Source organism: Convolutriloba macropyga, chromosome 1, assembly GCF_964194025.1.
Source record: "Convolutriloba macropyga chromosome 1, txConMacr16.3, whole genome shotgun sequence".
NCBI lineage: Eukaryota > Metazoa > Xenacoelomorpha > Acoela > Convolutidae > Convolutriloba > Convolutriloba macropyga.
In genome coordinates this window covers 55,460,330-55,479,080 of record NC_134468.1, presented here as the reverse complement: position 1 = coordinate 55,479,080, position 18,751 = coordinate 55,460,330, and the positions used below count along the sequence as shown (strand labels likewise).

The 18,751-nt window shown below is 36.2% G+C and overlaps 1 protein-coding gene across 1 annotated transcript in view; it reads right to left on the bottom strand.

Annotated features, from left to right (window-relative positions):
* The window catches only part of LOC142349814 (ribokinase-like), a 60,240-nt gene that overhangs the window by 5,076 nt on the left and 36,413 nt on the right, over positions 1-18,751 (bottom strand). Inside the window, exons 4-6 of the mRNA XM_075401601.1 lie at positions 7,210-7,440; positions 5,888-5,979; positions 3,583-3,780 (exon numbers count right to left, since the gene is read on the bottom strand). Of these exons, the coding sequence (XP_075257716.1) occupies positions 3,583-3,780; positions 5,888-5,979; positions 7,210-7,440 (521 nt within the window). The remainder of the gene's footprint in view (positions 1-3,582; positions 3,781-5,887; positions 5,980-7,209; positions 7,441-18,751) is intronic.

The following is an 18,751-nucleotide window of genomic DNA, read 5'->3' as shown; positions in this document are numbered from 1 at the left end:
GGGGTCAAACGATGCGAGTAGGGTTTGTAGGACTGGACAAGAGGGGGTCAAATTGCCAGAGTCTTACAAAATCACGACGGAGTGGAAGGCAGACGATGGAGTGAAGTGGGGGCGAGTGCTGGAATCAGGGGCGGGGGGGGGGGGTAATCATTGATGGGGTCACACTTTTTAAATTAAGTACCGCCCTTCACATAATTAAATTTTCTACTCAAAACAATTTCCATGAAACGCACACTTAGAGACCAGTCAGGCGTATGGCTCCAAGAGAGCAACTCAGCCACTTAATGCCCTCCGAGCTTTACCTGATTACCCGACTTTTGACGACTAAAAGTTGAAAGGGTCAGACGAAAACTCTAAAGCAAAAAATGGCATAAAAAGACCACAGGACTAATAAAATTTATACAAACTTTACTTGAGAGCAAATAAACATTTCACGGTTTACCTTCAAAAACATTTGTTGAGGTTTTTTTAATTTACAATGCCGAAAAATGAGGATCTAAAACAAAGCCGGCAGATTGTCAGAAAAGCTTCGATATAAACTTGCGTGCCGTTTAATACAGATAGAAATGGAAACAGACGCAAGACAAAAATATATTTCACGACATTCAAAATCTGTGTTAAAACATTTGAGCGATAAAATAATAGGCTTGTTAACCTTCACTCCACAAAAGCCACGTTATTCGGGGACCTTTATTACACATTATGATTTCCTTTGACCTTAAACTAATTCAAATAAACTTAAGTTGTGAAGTGCAAAAGTCATTTTATTGAGTGATTAAGTCGCGTATGATCAAAATCTAATCACGCAAATGACCAAAGACGTTTGGTGGAGAGATTAAGAAACGAATCCGCGCGAGCAAACGCCATTAGTCATGAAAAATTATGAACACAAGCGACAAACGAAGCGTTGGGCGAATTTCTCTCAAATGACCGGCGAGTGCTGGCTTTGGCAGTAGCCAGTTGGGGCTTAGGGGTGTTAGTATTAATGGGGGATGAGGTGAGTGGATTGCGGGGGGGGGGGGGGAGGGTCCAGCAATGACGGTAGGGTTTGGAGGACTGGACGAGAGGTGTCCAAATTGCCAAAGTAGTACAAAACCACGTTGAAGCGGCAAGTGGACGGGGCCAGTACTGGGATCGGGGATGGGGTAATCATTGAGGGGGTCAAACTTTTTAAATTAGGAACCGCCCTTCACCCCATGAATTTTCTCCTGAAAACAACTTCCATGAAACGCACACTTAAAGACTAGTCAGGCGTAAAGCTCCAAGAGAGCTGCTCAGCCACTTAATGCCCTCCGAGCTTCAACTCATTATCGCATTTTTGAAAAAAAGACTACAGGACTAATATGCTACAAACTTTGTTTGAGAGCAACTAGAAATGAGAACAGATCTTTAGAAAAACAGCACCCCAAAACAATTCAAGTTATTGAATTATATAAAAAAACACGACCACTGCCATATAGCTCCACTCAGCTGACAATTTCGCACCTTTAACAAATACTCTTCATAGCAAGCCACATTTGACGAAAGGACAGCAAAAACCATTAGGAGCGGCTCTAATAAAAAATGATTATTTAGCGTTTCTATGACATCCGAGAAAAATTTTATTCTGGTAAAAGTACATTTAAAAGAGTTCACTGAAACTCAGCTGTACATTCAGGCACATTGAACAGGAATCACGTTCAACTACTTTTTGTTAATTCCTGTGTATCAAGAAACCTATGAAATTCATTGCATTGATGAACAACAAATCGCAAAAAAATAATAAAGATAACGGACTAAGTTTGGACCAATTTCTCTCACTCGACAGGCGAGCTCGCTCGGTTACGTGTGGAACGATGTGAAGAATGTTGATTGGGGGTGAAGTGGGGGGCATGGGTTTGAAAAGCTCAAACACTAAAAACCGCCCTTCACACCATGAAATTATATCTCCAAAGAGTTTGGGTGAATCACATACTTAAGAGTCTAGTAAGCCAGAAGTCTCTATGAGAACTTAATGCTCTCTTGGCGTTACCTGTTTATCCCGTTTTTAAGGACGAAAAGTCAAAAGCGTCAAAAAAACTGCATAAAAAATACCACAGGACTAATATAACTGCTACAAATTTCGTTCGTCTGACAGCAAAAAACAATAATGACTGATTTTCTTCTTTGTGCAGAAACGCTTTTTAATTCAGCTTAAGGTAATGTTATCAAGGAAAAAAAAGATTCCAAGATTGTCGATCCGTTAGAATATTGCATGATGCTCGCTATTGATATATTGCGAACAAGGGTGTAATTTCAAAAGATAAACCACAATTTAAAATCCCAAATTTTGAATTCTTTTATTGATTGCATAGCTCGAGACAAAAAAAAAACATTTTAAAGTCTTAGATTACTAATTTTAAATAAAATAGCCGGCAGATTGCCGGAAAATAGCTGCGATAGACGTTTGTGGCCTTCCATGAATTGAAACAGCTAAAAAATAAGATAGACAGAACGACCACCAGTCCTTTATTAGACCTCTAGACTTTTTGGGTTAGAACCAGACTGTCAATTTTATGACACATACGGTCTATAAGGAAAACGCCCTAAAAGACCTTTTTCAATATTGATATTCAAAAAATCAAAAACCCAAGACCAATACTCAAGAATTGGGGCATATTAGTTTGGCACTACTTAGATGCACACTACTGATCTTTAACTAGTAAATGTTCAGAAAATTTAAAGTTCCATAAATGAGTTCAGAAGTTATTTCTTGAGCTAGGTAAATCAAGCAATTGACCTAAAGCAGAAATGACGTCACGCACACAAATTTGAACTGCAAAGTAGTAGCAGTCACTAAAGTCATTGAAAAAGTCAATTCCAAGAATTCAGGTCGTAAGAATCATCGATGGAGACGACGAAATAAAAACATAGAAGGACAAGTCCTGACGTACAATTCAAAGAATTTTCATTGACTAAACAAAAACTAGACCTAGAACGGACTCTGAGTGAACTGGGAAAACCATTTCTAAAACTAAAAAAATCAGATAAAAAAAATAAAAAAAAAACAGAAAATCAATGTAAAAATGCCGCATGTGAACAATAAACCATTAGCCAGAAATGGAAATTTGGTTCAAACAAAAAACTATGTCTAGAATGAACTATGAATGGATTGGGAAAACCAATTAGAAAAAAATCCTATCCAAAAAATTGAAAAAACAGTAAAAAAAATCACAGTGAAATTGCCGCACTTGAACAAAAAAAACAACTACCGAGAAACCGAATTTTTGTTCAAACACCGTATTCTAACTACTTTAAAATTAGAGCAAAAAAATTTCACGCCGCAAAACCACTCGCTTTTTCGCTCCACTTCCTGTTTCGGCGTGACCAAAATCACTACTCCAATTTGACTTCAAAAATCTTGAAAATGTGTGAACAGATCTTTAAAAAAAGACAACGCCCCGTACAAGTCAAATTCTTTGAATTGTAAAAAACCACGTTGTCCCCAATAATAGCCGCTACCGCTTCGCGGCTATTAAAAACGAATACGAAAATTCATCTATAAAATCTAATTTTTGAGCCAGAAAAAGGAAACCTTATCTGATCCGTTCAACTTTCACTTACAGTAGTATCTACCGCAGTAACAGATCTGGCCTCCACATGGAAGGGCTCCTGCGAATCCGTTTCTAGAGCAACACAGCCCTTGTCGCCCAGTGTGATTATGATAGTTTTAGCACCCTTCGCTCTCAGCTCCAAGGCCACAGCTTTCGCGTCCTCCACTGTTTTGATTGTGTCAGCATCTTTGCCTAAAAGTTGTGCTGCCTAAAATAAACTTAACAAGTTATTATAACATTTGTAGCAATCTTATCCGTCACACAATAATGGCGCAGTTAAGAACGATTGTAGATACAAGACGAAAAATAAAAGAATTTTTGAGGAAAAAATGGGGAAAGTTACAATATTCACTCTTTTTAAGAAAAATTTTAGTGTTTAACTAAGACACGCAAGCACTGCCTTTACAACAAAATTTCAAAAAAAGTTAAAATTTGATAAAAACTAACATTTTAGATACTGTCCATTTTTAGACTAGAAACGATTAAAAATAACCAATTTTATTAGTGTCAACAAGATTTATCCAACTTCTTCCGATAAAAAATCAAACAGGGAGACGAAAAACGATAAAAATTCGCATTATCAAAGACGACAAAACCAAATATTTTTGCTGAAACTGCTGAATGTTAAGCTTTCAGACAACCCAAATTATCACTCCTATTCCGAGGGTATCAGTTTAAAAGTGCCAAAATACCATTTTAAATCTACCGAAATGATGAGAAGCTTTGAATGGCCTTAACAAGTCTTAAACTTGCTGAACTTGACGATACCTCATCATGTTACTCTGAAAACTATTTCATAACAGAAATACAGTCCCAGTGCTAGTATAAAAAAACAAACCAGCAGAAAACTGCTAAGAAAAGCCAAAAGACGACGAGCATAAGCCAAAGAATTCTATTATTGATTCTCTCTTAAAACATAGAACCCAAAAACCGATCAGCCATGTGCAATGACTTAGAAATTATTAAGAACGAAAAAATGTGCGAACTTGCGTCGAGAACAACTTTTGTCTACATGCCTCAGAATATATAGAGTATTAGAGAGACCATAACGGTTTGTCAAATATTGCAAATAGCAGTATTTTGAGGACCATATAATGACAAATGAACAACCAATGTAAAAGCTAACAATATTGATCTTTCTTTAAATAAAAAGTACAAATTGAAAATTAGTATATCTTTGCAAAATTATACAATATGTGAACAGTACTCAAACAAAGAAAAAACTTAAATGAAGGCAAAAAATCTCTTGAAACATCCACAACAAACTTACACAAAAAATCGGCACCATTATTTCATGTCTTCGGGACATTTTAGTTAAACCGTGCCTGCATAGAGCAGCAACTTTCAAAAATGACCATTTTATTTGCTGCCAACAAAATCTTTTTTTTCCCGTTGAATGGGACAAGATATCAAAAAGACTGCTAAAACACCACATGGTCACATGAAAAATCGCATAACAAAAGATCTCCAGACCAAATTTTTGTTGAAACGCTGAATGATAAAATCACAGAGCACTACGAATCGCCTCCAAATTTGGAAGCGTATCAATTAGGAAACTCTAAATTACCATTTAAACTGAATCGATAAGATCAGACATTTTGGTCGCCTGAACAAGCTTTAAAACTACTGAACTCGGCAACACCTCATAATGTAACTAAAACAGTTATCACATAATAGAAACACTGTCTCATTACTAATGAATAGAATAACAAAACAGCAGAAAATTGCTGAGCAAAACCAAAAGACGGCAGCCATAAGACAAAACCATTCTTGCTTCTCCGTTATAACACAGAACCAAAACCGATCTCGCATGTGTAATAAATTAGAAATCATTAAGAACGAAAAAAAACTTAGTACGCGAACTTTCGGCGAGAACAACTTTCGTCTACCTGCCTCCGAATATATAGAGTATTAGAATGAGCAACCACTTTTCGTTCTATATTGCATATAGCAGAAGTTTCAGAAAACACGCTGACAAACCAACAATAATTCAGAAGGAAAACCTGAAAACTATAAACGCGTCAAACGATTAGCGCAAACAACGAATGAACTTTAAAAACAGGTAAGCGTGAACAAGTAATCAAAATGTAAATGCTTACAACAACCTAGTGATATTTATGGGTTGAAATTAATCCAAAAAACGACAAACATTTTGACCCAAAGATTTAGCAAACATAGCGTGCAGATTGCCGAATAATCTTTAGTACTGAATATAATCGTGTGCTTGCACTATCAAATTTTGTAGACAGATTAGAATGCCCATAGTGGGAATGACCAGGAAAATAAGATCAAATTGTGACTGACAACAAACTCACTTCCGATTCATTCGGACAGATGTAGTCAGCTAGCTCGTATATCCTCTCGTCTACCTCGACAGGAACAGGTGCCGGGTTCAGTATTGTCGGGCCTGATCAAAATTGCAATTTTAAAATTACGTGGTAACAAAAAACAAGTTCACTTTCCGCTGTTATTTCAACACAGTTCAGAAACTGATTCATCATCAACGAATGAAAAATACGTCCAAAAATTCGGAAGCGTTTTCATAAGCGTATTTGGATTGACAATCATTTGGTACGAGTTCTCAGGATTGATTAAAAAATCCTTTAAAAAGTTTTGAGAAATCAGAGTTTATAGTTTAGCTAGTTAAAATCCTCGAACAATCCATAATTATCATCTCCCTCTGTGCATTCAACCATGGTAAATTCACAATCATTTTAATCTATAAATCTTTAATAACACTTCTAGTTGCAGTTTGAAAGAAACTCTATTGTAATAATAATTTGTCCTTTTTGTAATTAAAGAGCTATCGGTCATTTGTTTGAAAATCACTCATATCTGTCTCTGATTGATGTATTCCGCGGCCATAGCTAGTTACTTCAGAAAAAAAAGAACATCGTACAAAATTCCAAATTTACAAATTATTTAGGAAAAAGGTGCAGCTATTATCAAAACTTCAATGAACACCACTCACTTCAAAACTCGCATTCAAAAACGCGCTGAGGGGATCGAGCGCTCTGGGTTACAAGTGGAACGATTTTTAGGAGACACGAATTTGGGTTTTAATCAACTATTGTTGCGATAAGAACAATTGCATAGCTCACCGCGGTTATATACCACGTTAACGCCCAATTAAAACTACAAAATCTGCTCCATCATTAGACAACGAGTTTACCACTCTTTTATCATAGCTATTACTTTATAAAGTCGCAATAAAAGTGCGATTATTGTAGTCTAATCACGGCAACAAGGTGGTAAAATTACGCAAATGTAATCGCAATGAGAGTTAATTTGAAACATTACAACACGGTTGTTATAGCCCTTTCAAAGTTATTCATCTACTCAGCTTCGCCTAGGAGGCAATAACAACCCTGTGGTAATATTTAATAGCAATATACAGTCACCAATTGAGTTCAGCTGCTCAATAATCAGAGAACAATTTAAATGACGCAAAAATTCAACCACGCAAAAGTCAATCGAAAAGTGAAAAAGGGTGTGATTTTGCAAAAAAAACACTCGAGTACAATAACTGATTCAAACTTCGCTCGAGAGCAATTAAAAACACTCCTAGTCAGTCTCAGTCCCACCATACTTAGAGCCGAAAATAGGGGGAAATTCATATGACAATGTCAATGCTTACGTCCAGCTCCCTTCGCTATTTTGAGAGCTTCCACAACAGCGTCCTGGGGAACCTCCATACCGGCCATCAAGATCTGGCACCTCCTTATGACTGAAGCAAAAAACCGGATGTAGTTGCAGTCCACATTCTTGTTCGCACCCTGTGCAACTATGATTCTGTTGTTGCCTGAGGATTTCTCAACCGATATCAGAGCCACGCCCGTGTGCGAAGATCCATCAATCTCAATTGCACCTAAAACGAAGACAGCAAAATAAATAAATAACATCAAAAATGAGTGAGCACAGAATCAAAGTAATTAAATTCCCTAAGTGGATTTAATCTTGTTCTGAATTGTAAATCGCCAACAATAATGGTATAGGAGCTCAGTTACCACAAGCGAGGGCTATGAAAGACACACAATTACCTTGATTTGCTTTTCAATAGAAATTCCACCAAGTTTTCAAAAAAGATCAGATGCTTAAATATTGGGAGATTATATATGAAGCAAAAACACGAGTAAGTGTTCAACCGCATTTTCGACCGGAACACATTCTACATCAAAACATGCGGTGGTGAGGCGATCACAAGTATTATCCATATTGTGCATTCGCAATCAAAATCCCGACCCATACGATTCAGACAAATTGGGCTGTGAGAAACATACCCGTAGATTGCCAGATAATAGCCGCGAGTTCTTACGTGAAGTTCTATCCCTTATTTCATTTAACAAGAATTACAGCCGTACAAAATTAGGACTTCGGTAAAGTGTACCCTATTGGCCATTAATTCAGGTTTCGAATAAACAATTCAAGTTCAGAAAATCATTAAGCACCCTCTGATCACAGCACAAAAAGAAACCAGGCATCTCCAAAATTTTCAACATTAAATTTAGATATCTCAAATACAAAGAACTCAAAAACAACAGTTCAGCGGGTAAATTAGCCTGAGACATAACACGTTTCTGAGCTTCTCAAAGCAATGGGAAAACAACAATGATATTGAGAGACAGCTCTGAAGCAGATGAAAATCTATTATGTGAAATATCCACCAATCAGAGACTGAGATGACTCCTATTCTTATTTAAATAAAGCATGACACCCTTTCATATTCAGTCTCTTAGATTTATACACTATGTTTGTTATTGACTCCGGTTTTGCATATATATACCACCCCAAAAATTGAAGTTTACTTTCAGTGTTTTGCTGAGTCGGTTAGTAAGTTAGAAAAAAATAGTACTTCAAGCGCAGAAAAAAATAGTACTTCAAGTTAGAAAAAAATAGTAATTCAGTCTACTTCAAGCGCAGAAAAAAAACAGTCCTAACACGATTAATCCTAAGGCTGTAAAAAATCCAATAGAACTTTAACTGGTGCGACAAACTCCAACCATAAAATAACTCATTGCAATTAAACAAACTGCATATTTTTAATTATATTTTTAGAAAATTAGACTTAGGCACAAGAAGCACAACTCTTATAATTTGTTCCACAAAACAGAAGAATTTTTTTAGTTTAAGAAATAACTCCCATAAAAGAAAATGGAAACTCTTCTCAACCAACGCCGCAATCACTTCCGAACAAATAGTCTCTAGATCAACATGACATAAGTCCATTTTTATAGTTGATATAACCAGAACTGAATAGCTCAGCTTTAAGTGATTACAGCCTCAAAACCAACATCACACTATTTCAACCACAACAACTTTTCCCCTTCATCGATAATAAATGTTCACCGATTGATAGAAGAGCATTTATAACCCAACACAAAGGAATTTTACGGTTCACTTACGAAGGGGGGGACAATTTTATTTATACGCTACCCTATAATCCGCTGCCACATTTCTCTAATATATGATACAATAATTTGGAGACAGCCTCTCTCAGACAGCCTCTATAAAATTCTACGGAGAATTCAAATACTATCACCATTTGAACGTTTCCGATACATTTCATTTCATATGCACCTCTTTGCAGGTTAATTATAATGGTCTAGCCGGACAGCACATCATAGCACTCCTCCTGCTGTCAGATGACATGCTCAGAATGTATACAGTTGGTCAGTTGACAATGGGGCAGTTAATTCGAATATTTCACATTGCCAACACATATAACTTACCTGTAGAGAGGCGAAATACAACTTGCATTCAAATTACATATTTCGGATGCCCTCGAGCTGCCGAATATATATAGCTAGTTGGTTGTTAGTTTTAAAGAAAGAGAATACAGATCGGAATAATAGGAACTATTCCCACCCCCCCCCAACCTGTTTTCAAAGCTTAATATCTCGAAGATGACTGAACCGATTTTTAAAAATGAAGGTGTTTTGGAATCAGGAAGAAAAGGGCTATCATCTGGAACTTAAAAAAGTTCGGAAAAACAGTTTTTAAATTTTGATGATTTTGACCCCTTGGTCAAAAACAGCTCATTTTCGACATTCTTCAGAGAAAGCAAAAATACAACACCTTTGGTCAGAGATAACATTGCAACAATATACATGACCGTAACGAAAATTAGCCAAGCTTTATTTTAAGCCATAGAACGCTTTCTAACTCTATCTATGCTCGAAGTTATTAACAAAAACAACTTTGAAAATTCGAATTTTTTCGAAATTTCGACCTCAAGTACGTCGTACTCTTTGACCAATTTCTCAAAAAATTTAACGTTTTTTTAGATTAAAATTGGTTTCGTTACAAAGCTGCGATATTAAGCTGCACGATGCGTACTGGAAATCAAAGTTTCGAAGTACAAACACAACTTTAAAACAGGACTGATTGTGAAAAAAGGCGTTTTTTTCACTTTTCTTCCAATTCCTTGCAATTTTTTTAACCCTTTTTTTCAAAAACGATAGTCTTTGTATACATATCTAGAAAGATGAGTTTCTAAGCAGTATAACAAGCATAAATATGCCAGATAAATATTCTGTAATGATAAAATACGTTGATAAGCTTTAAAATTCACCTAAAAAAAATTGAAAAGTTTCAAAAACTTCTTCCAATTTTCATGCGTAAAAGATACTTTAAAGACCCTTTTTTTCGCGCAACCTTTCTTTCACGCCTGATCTATTGAAAACCATAACAGATTTTAAGTGCGGAATCCCTTAAAAACAATAAATTTAATGTTTTTTTTGTTAGTACAGTGAAAACAATATAACATTTTGAGACCCAATGCAAATTTATTCACCGAAGATTATTTTTCAAAGCAGGCAGGCTAATTTTTCCTTTTGATTTGCCTTGAACACACAATTAGAACTTTTCGTATCATATTAACATTAATCTGAACAACACTTTGACCCGGTCACAAAAACTGACCGCACACGATGAGGCTTAACTTTTTCGATCACCGAACATTGTTTTGGACACCAAATCGTCAATTTTACTCCAATTGTGCTCATTGGTGGGTATCCTCCACTTTAGCCATAATTTGTGATGAAATTAAACAATTGGACAGACCGAACCATTTTGAAATAGTTTTTATCTATTTCCAAAAAAAAGAACCGAAATTTTTCGATCGACGATCATTATTTTGGTGACCAAATAGTCAATTTTAGTCCAATTGTGCTCATTTTTGGTGGGCAGGCTCCCCTTTAGCCCCAACTGGTGATAAAATAAAAGAATTGAATTCAGGGAACCATTTTGGTTAAGTTTTCAGTGATTTCCAAAAAAGTATCCGCGCTCGATGAGGCTTAACTTTTTCGATCACCGAACATTGCTTTGGACAACAAATCGTCAATTTTAGTACAATAGTGCTCATTTTTGGTGGGTATGCTCTACTTTAGCCACAGTTGGCGATGAAATTAAAAAATTGGACTGACCGGACCGTTTTGGACAAGTTTTTTGCTATTTCCAAATAATTATCCGAACTTTTTCGATCACCGAACATTGTTTTGCTGACCAAATCGTCATTTTTAGTCCAATTGTGCTCATTTTTACTAGGTACGCTCCACTTTAGCCATAATTAGCGATAAAATTACAACCTTAGACTGACCGGACCGTTTTGGACAAGTTTTTTCCTATTTCCAAAAAAAGTATAAGAACTTTTTCGATGACGGAACATTGTTTTGGTGACCAAATCTTCAATTTCAGTCCAATTGTGCTCATTTTTGCTGGGTACGCTGCGCTTTAGCCATAATTGGGGTTAAAATAAAAAAAACTGGACTCAGGGAACTATTTTGTTTAAGTTTTTAGTGATTTCCAAAAAAGTATCCGCGCTCGATGAGGCTTAACTTTTTCGATCACCGAACATTGCTTTGGCCACCAAATCGTCAATTTTAGTACAATAGTGCTCAATTTTGATGGGCATGCTCTAATTAAGCCATAATTGGCGATTAAATCAAAAAATTGGACTGACCGGACCGTTTTGGACAAGTTTTTACCTATTTCCAAAAAAGTATCCGAATTTCTTCGACCACGGAACATTGTTTTGGTGACCAAATCGTCAATTTTAGTCCAATTGTGCTCATTTTTGATATGCAGGCTCCAATTTAGCCATAATTGGGGAGGAAATTAAAAAAAATAGAATGAGCGAACTATTTTTTACAAGTTTTCGATTATTTCCAAAAAAGTATCCGCGTTCGATGAGGCTTAACTTTCTCACATTGTTTTGGACACCAAATCGTCAATTTTAGTAGAAATGTGCCTTTTTTGGTGGGTATGCTCCACTTTAGCCATAATTGGTTATGAATTGTAAAAAATGGACTGAACAAACATTTTTGGAGAAGTTTCTACCTATTTCCCAAAAAAGTATCCGAGCTTTTTCCATCACCGAACATTTTTGTTGTCATTAAATCGTGAATAGTAGTACAATAGTGCTCATTTTTGGTGGATATGCTCTACTGCAGCCATTATCGGCAATGAAAGAAAAAAAATGGACTGAACGAACAATTTTTGACAAATTTCTACCTATTTCCCAAAAAGTATCCGAACTTTTTTCCTCACCGAACATTGTTGCGGTCATCAAATTGCCAATTTTAAAAGAATAGAGCTCATTTTTGGTGGGTATGCTCTACTTTAGCTTTAATTGATGATGAAATAAAAAAAATGGACTGAACGAACCATTTTGGACAAGTTTTTTACCTATTTCCAAAAAATTATCCGCGCTCGATGAGGCTTAACTTTTTCGATCACCGAACATTGTTTTGGACACCAAATCGTCAATTTTAGTACAATAGTGCTCATTTTTGATGGGTATGCTCTACTTCAGCCACAATTGGCGATGAAATTACAAAATTGGACTGACCGGTCCGTTTTGGACAAGTTTTTACCTATTTCCAAAAAGTATCCTAACTTTTTCGATCACCGAACATTGTTTTGGTGACCAAAATCGTCAATTTTAGTTCAATTGTGCTCATTTTTGTTGGGCAGGCTCCATGCCAGCCAACATTGGGGATGAAAGAAACAAAATGGACGGAACGAACCATTTTGGACAAGTTTCTACCTATTTTCAAAAAGTATCCGCGCTCGATGAGGCTTAACTTTTTCGATCACCGAACATTGTTTTGGACACCAAATCGTCAATTTCAATCCAATTGTGCTCATTTTTGGGTGGTTACGCTCCAGTTTAGTCATAATTGGTGATGAAATTAAAAAATTGGACTGACCGAACCATTTTGAACTAGTTTTGATCTATTTCCAAAAAAAAAAAACCGAAATTTTTCGATCACTGATCATTGTTTTGGTGACCAAATCGTCAATCTTAGACCAATTGTGCTCATTTTTGGTAGGCAGGCTCCAATTTAGCCAGAATTGGGGATGAAATAAAAAAAGTGGAATGAGCGAACTATTTTTCACAAGTTTTCAATTATTTCCAAAAAAGTATCCGCGCTCGATGAGGCTTAACTTTGTCGATCACCGAACATTGTTTTGGACACCAAATTGTCAATTTTAATACAATATAGCTCATTTTTGATGGTATGCTCTACTTTGGCCATAATTGGCGATGAAATTAAAAAATTGGACTGACCGGACCGTTTTGGACAAGTTTTTACCTATTTCCAAAAAAGTATCCGAACTTTTTCGATCACCGAACATTGTTTTGGTGACCAAATCGTCAATTTTAGTCCAATTGTGCTCAACTTAGGTGGGTATGCTCAGCCTTAGCCATAATTGGCGATGAGTTGAAAAAATTGGACTGACCGAACCATTTTGGACTAGCTTTTTTTGGACTGATCAAATCGTCAAATTTAGTACACATCGTCAATTTTTGAACACACAAAAATTCTGGACATAGGTATTTTGAACGCACGAAAGTCTGTACATAAAGCCCTTTGAACGCACGATAGTCTGGAAATGAACGCACAAATTATTAATTTTGGAGCGCACGAATTTTCTTTTGGAACGCAAGAAAGTCTGGACATAGGCATTTTTGAACGCACGAAAGTCTGGACATAAGGCCTTTTGAACGCACGATAGTCTGGACATGAACGCACAAATTATTGATTTTGGAGCGCACGAATTTTCTTTTGGAACGCACGAAAGTCTGGACATAGGCAATTTTGAACGCACGAAAGTCTGGACATGAGGACTTTTGAACGCACGATAGTCTGGACATGAACGCACAAATTATTAATTTTGGAGCGCACGAATTTTCTTTTGGAACGCACGAAAGTCTGGACATAGGCAATTTTGAACGCACGAAAGTCTGGACATGAGGACTTTTGAACGCACGATGAACGCACGAAAAATTTTGAACGCACGAAAGTCTGGACATAGGCACTTTCCGTCTGGGAGGGTCTGGACATAGACACTTTCCGTCTGGGACGGTCTGGACATATCGACTTTCGGTCTGGCACCTCAACCTGGGAAGGGAAACACAGCTCAATGAAATAAACACTTCAAACAGTAGTCAATTGAAACTTTAAAGCGCTTAGTACCGTTACTTAATACGGATACAATTTTTCACGGCCTGAAAATGCACAAAATTCACGCAAAAAAAAGTTTTTAATCACTTATTCATAACTCTTACAAGTACAGAAATCAATTTATCTGAACCAGATACACTAGAGGTTTGTTATAGCTATTGGCGCAGTCTTGCACGCTAATTTTATAGAGCAATGAAACAAATAGCATGGAGATTTCGACAGCAAATTACAAAATTCCCAAAAGTTTTAGTTTATTTGTGATTCAGATTGCTTACCGGAAAATTATGTACCTATAACAGAAGTTCCATCAAAATTACTACAAAAACTCCGTAATAATAGAGACGAAATGATAAAAACGATGCTGAGAATCATCCAATTACAATGGAGAATCCAACAACACAAACATATCGTTAGAGACGTGTCCACAAGAAAACAAGTTTTAGACGCAACAATACATACCCAACCAATAAATACAAATATAGAGAGCACCGATTCTAACTCTACTTTTTCAAATGATGGAACACGGTTTTAATCTCAAATAAAAAACACCATATCTCTTGGTCAAACAACAAACAACGATGAAAATCATCTCCAAACAATTAATTCAACAGAGCTCCCTCCATAACAAATCAAGACCTAAACACTACTTAAGCCATACTACTAAACAACAACACACCGTTACCACGATCACAAAGACTCAATGCTCAATCTATCATCTTGAACACATCAAAACAACCTCAAAAACAAAAACATAGCTGGCAAATTGCCAGAAAAAATCGCAATAGCTTCATAGAGCTGTGGTCGCAAAAAGAAGGTAAAAAAGACAGACAAAAAGAAAATTATTTTCTTTCATTAAGGGCTGAGATGTTAAATTCTGATTAGGAATCTGTATAACTTACTGTTGTTTCTATTAGCTGCTCTTAAAAAACCTGCAATTAGAGTGACAAGCACTCATTTGACCTTATCTCTTTGAATTAAAGCAAAAAAAGAGTCAATTTCAGAGTGAGGAAGTCATTTTTAAGAGTGAACTAAGTCACGTGTGACCAAAAATTGAATCACGCGAATGAAGAAAAAACTAGCTCCAATAAGAGTGAAAAATGACGTCAAGCACGCAATTCAGTTAAAAATGCATGAACGAATGAAGAAAAAGCAAATTTGAAGTGGTTGTGACGTCATATGGTTGTAACAAAAATCTGGACGACGAAATAAATAAAACAGAAACCAAGAGAAGGCCAATAATAGCCTCAGCTATAGCTTCGCGGCTATTAATAACAAGCACAACAACTTTAACCCTTGCAATACAATAAACCCAACCAAAAAGGCAACTACATAAGCTCTACCACCAGCTCATTAGTCACAACAAGACAACGTTTATCAACAAACTTCACCACCACCAAATGAAATTGATTTTATTACTGACTCTGGAAATCTTCCGCAAGCCCCAGAGGAAGCTCTCCCATACGAGACACAGCTTTCAGAACAGCAGAATAGGGAAATTTGACATCTAGTTTTACCGAAAAAAACTCTTAAAAACTTTTTCTCTTTATTTTTATACCTCTGAGTTTCTTTCTTCTTTTATTCCTTTCTTTATCCCTATCTAACAATTAACTACATTTTAAATTTCTGCTTTTTTGATCCACTGGTGGGGATTTATACTAGAAGATCTAATTAGTAGTAGTAGTAGTAATGCAGGATTTAGAGTAAGACTCTTGAGTTTCCACCCAATTTACAGTTCAGATCGGTTTTATCTTCTTTAGTATGTTGCAGTTTCCACATCTGCAAATCACTCTCCATGTGCGTTTATTGTCTTCCACATAATGATTTGTGAAACAATTCCAGTATAATTTCTAAAAGGTAATTTTATTTAGGGTCTTTCCATAATCATTCGCAACTCTAGTTGAAGAGCGATTTCGATCTCCTGAAAAAGTTATCGTTAGTTTTTGTTAATTCTCGCTTTTGTGATTCGATATTCACCCCGTTCAGTCTGACGCGCTGTTTCTACTGCTTTTTCAATATCGTTAATAACAACATCATAATCCCCTCGAATAATGTATTGAATAATGTATTGAAAATGTATGCATTTAGTTTCACTTTCCAGTCACATGAGCTTGATAAATTCCGTTTTATTTTTGCCTAGTCATACCACTGTTTGCCTATGCATGCCTCGAAGAGTAAATTCATTAATTTACACAAAGTTTTGTGGCATTTCTTTAAAATGAGGTTCCCAATTCGATTCCGTCCGGTGGACTTGTCTGGATTTAGATCACAAAAAATATAGATGATTTGCTTTTCGCTACATGTTAGTTTATTTAAACTTTCATTAGTATTCGTAGTGGTTACTTTTTCACACTAGCTAAATACTGAATTGAAAAACCGATTAAATGGTTCTGCCTTTTCTTTGTCAACGGACATCTCATCATTTAATTTCACTGTTGGTGGTATCAGGGCAGTCTTCCTGATGCACTTCAGATATTTTTGAATCTTACTAAACTTTCTCGAAATCCGATTTCTCGAAATCTCGTAAGTCATTGTTACTCGACTGTTTGTTGTTCCAGCCTTTTCAATTTGATCAATTTGCTTAGAGGGCACATAGTTTGTTTTTTAGTGTATTCAGTCCTTTGATTAAATTTGATGTAAAACTTGAAATCCCTGGAGCCAGATTAGCCCGATGTTTGGTTATCCTCGGACAATTTGTGTCAATTTTTTCCCCTAACCATTTGTATCATTGGAGCAATAGTTCGTCAACATTGCTGTAGCAAAAAGGTAAAAACGGTTCTTGTTCAATGCATTCATTTAATTTCTCCCAACTGGTTATTTTCAAGGCATACATTGTAGATTTGGTTACCAACAAAGTTTCAGATTTGGACGATTCAATTATTGTTTCGATCGGCTTGTGGTTAGAAAACTGTTTCTTATTCTGGAAAAGATCTATCGATAACTTTTCTCCATATTCACATTTTATCAACGAATCAGGATTATTACAAAGGACTACATCAAGTTGGTCATTAGAAAAATTACTAAAATTAAGGTCCATTAGTTTTCCTAATAACTCTTTTTCGTAATCAATTTTTGACGACATAGAGGGCCAGTTTTTTTGTGAGAAATTTAGGTCACCCGTTATTACCACTCTACCACAATGGTTTTCAACTGCTGAATCATGAACTAAATCAAGGAGCTGAAGCATTTCATTTGATTTCCATTGATAGGGGCTAGGGTACGGTGAGTTGTATATATTGAAAATAAGGAACCTTATATCAGAATCAAATGACCCGGACTTCATCATGCTAATGAAGTCCGGGTTTTCAATTCCTAACTCTAAATATTGGTGAGGAATGTTCATTTTGACAGCGATGAGAACACCACCATGTTTGCTCTTTCGGTCTTCAGAATTTTTTCAATCGTTTCTGTAGTCCAAGTAGTTATCAAGGAAAAGTGCTGACGACGTAATATCTTGTGTAAGCCAAGTCTAGCGTTGAAAGTTAAGATTGACATTGTTGGTTGTCAAAAAGCGTTTAGACAATCTTCTGAGCTGCTTGAATCATTCTCATTATCATAAATGGAACTTCTTCCTAAAGGTACCCACTTTTTGTTTTCAAACACTTCTAGAGTAAGATTACAAACTCTTATATCTTTGGACGTTAGTTTGTTTTCAGAGCTCTCTATTAGCTCTCCGCTTTTTGAGACTTTCGATTTGCTTTTTTGCATCCGTGCTATTGAGTTCTGGGCTTATATAGACTGCGTTCTCGTACCTGTTGCAGCTTTCAACTTAAAGGCAGCTCGTAGGATGAGATCATGACTAATAGGATTTTCAGTATTAATTAAGAAAGTTCGCGGAAAAGTTTTGTTACGATCGTATTTTCCAAGCCTTTGTGCTTTGACAAGTTTCCTGTCTATCCTCTGTTCAAAAATTTGAGAAGAGCTTTAACTTCAGCAATGTCAGCGTGTAGCCTGACATCAGCAGAGGCAGATTCTGCATTTTTTCGGGGATACCTCTAATGCATAATCCCAATGCAAATTTCTCAGGAACTGACACCGATTTTCCAGGTTTTACCGCACCAAACGACTGTTTGTAAGTTTTTGTGTCCTCTTTTACCGTTTTAACTTCCGTTTGTAGACTTGTCATAATATTATTTGACTTCTCAATTTTCTCAGTAAGTGATTTCATTTGCTCTTGAAGTTTTTTCAATTCATCATTAATTTTTTCTTGAATTGAATTTAGTTTTTTCTCGTTCAGGCTTTCATTTTTATTCTTATTTGTCCAAAAACTCTTGCTTTTTCGGATTACAATTGTTGCAGATGTGAATGAGATTATCCTTGAGTTTTACTAGAACAACAATACATTTCTTATCAAACTCAGTACACTCCACAGTTAAGTGGAGCGTTTTGTTACAGACACAGCAGACAAATTTGCTGTCTGTTTTTATTCGCTACTGGCACATGGCACAACTGTTTCTAGTCATTTCAGTTTTCACCTGAGTTTAGTTGTGGCTATTTGGACTTTGCAATGAGATTGGAGGAACAAATCATAAAATATTGGCCTTCGAACTGCTTGTAAACGCCCAAGTGATACCGATATGCGGCACCGTATTGAGCTGAAAATAACTTGTATTACGTGAAACCAATCTGTGGCTTCGTAGCAAGTACAAGAACTACTAATACTACTGACTTAATTGGGGAAGCAGCCACAAGAACACCATCCAGAGCACTCCT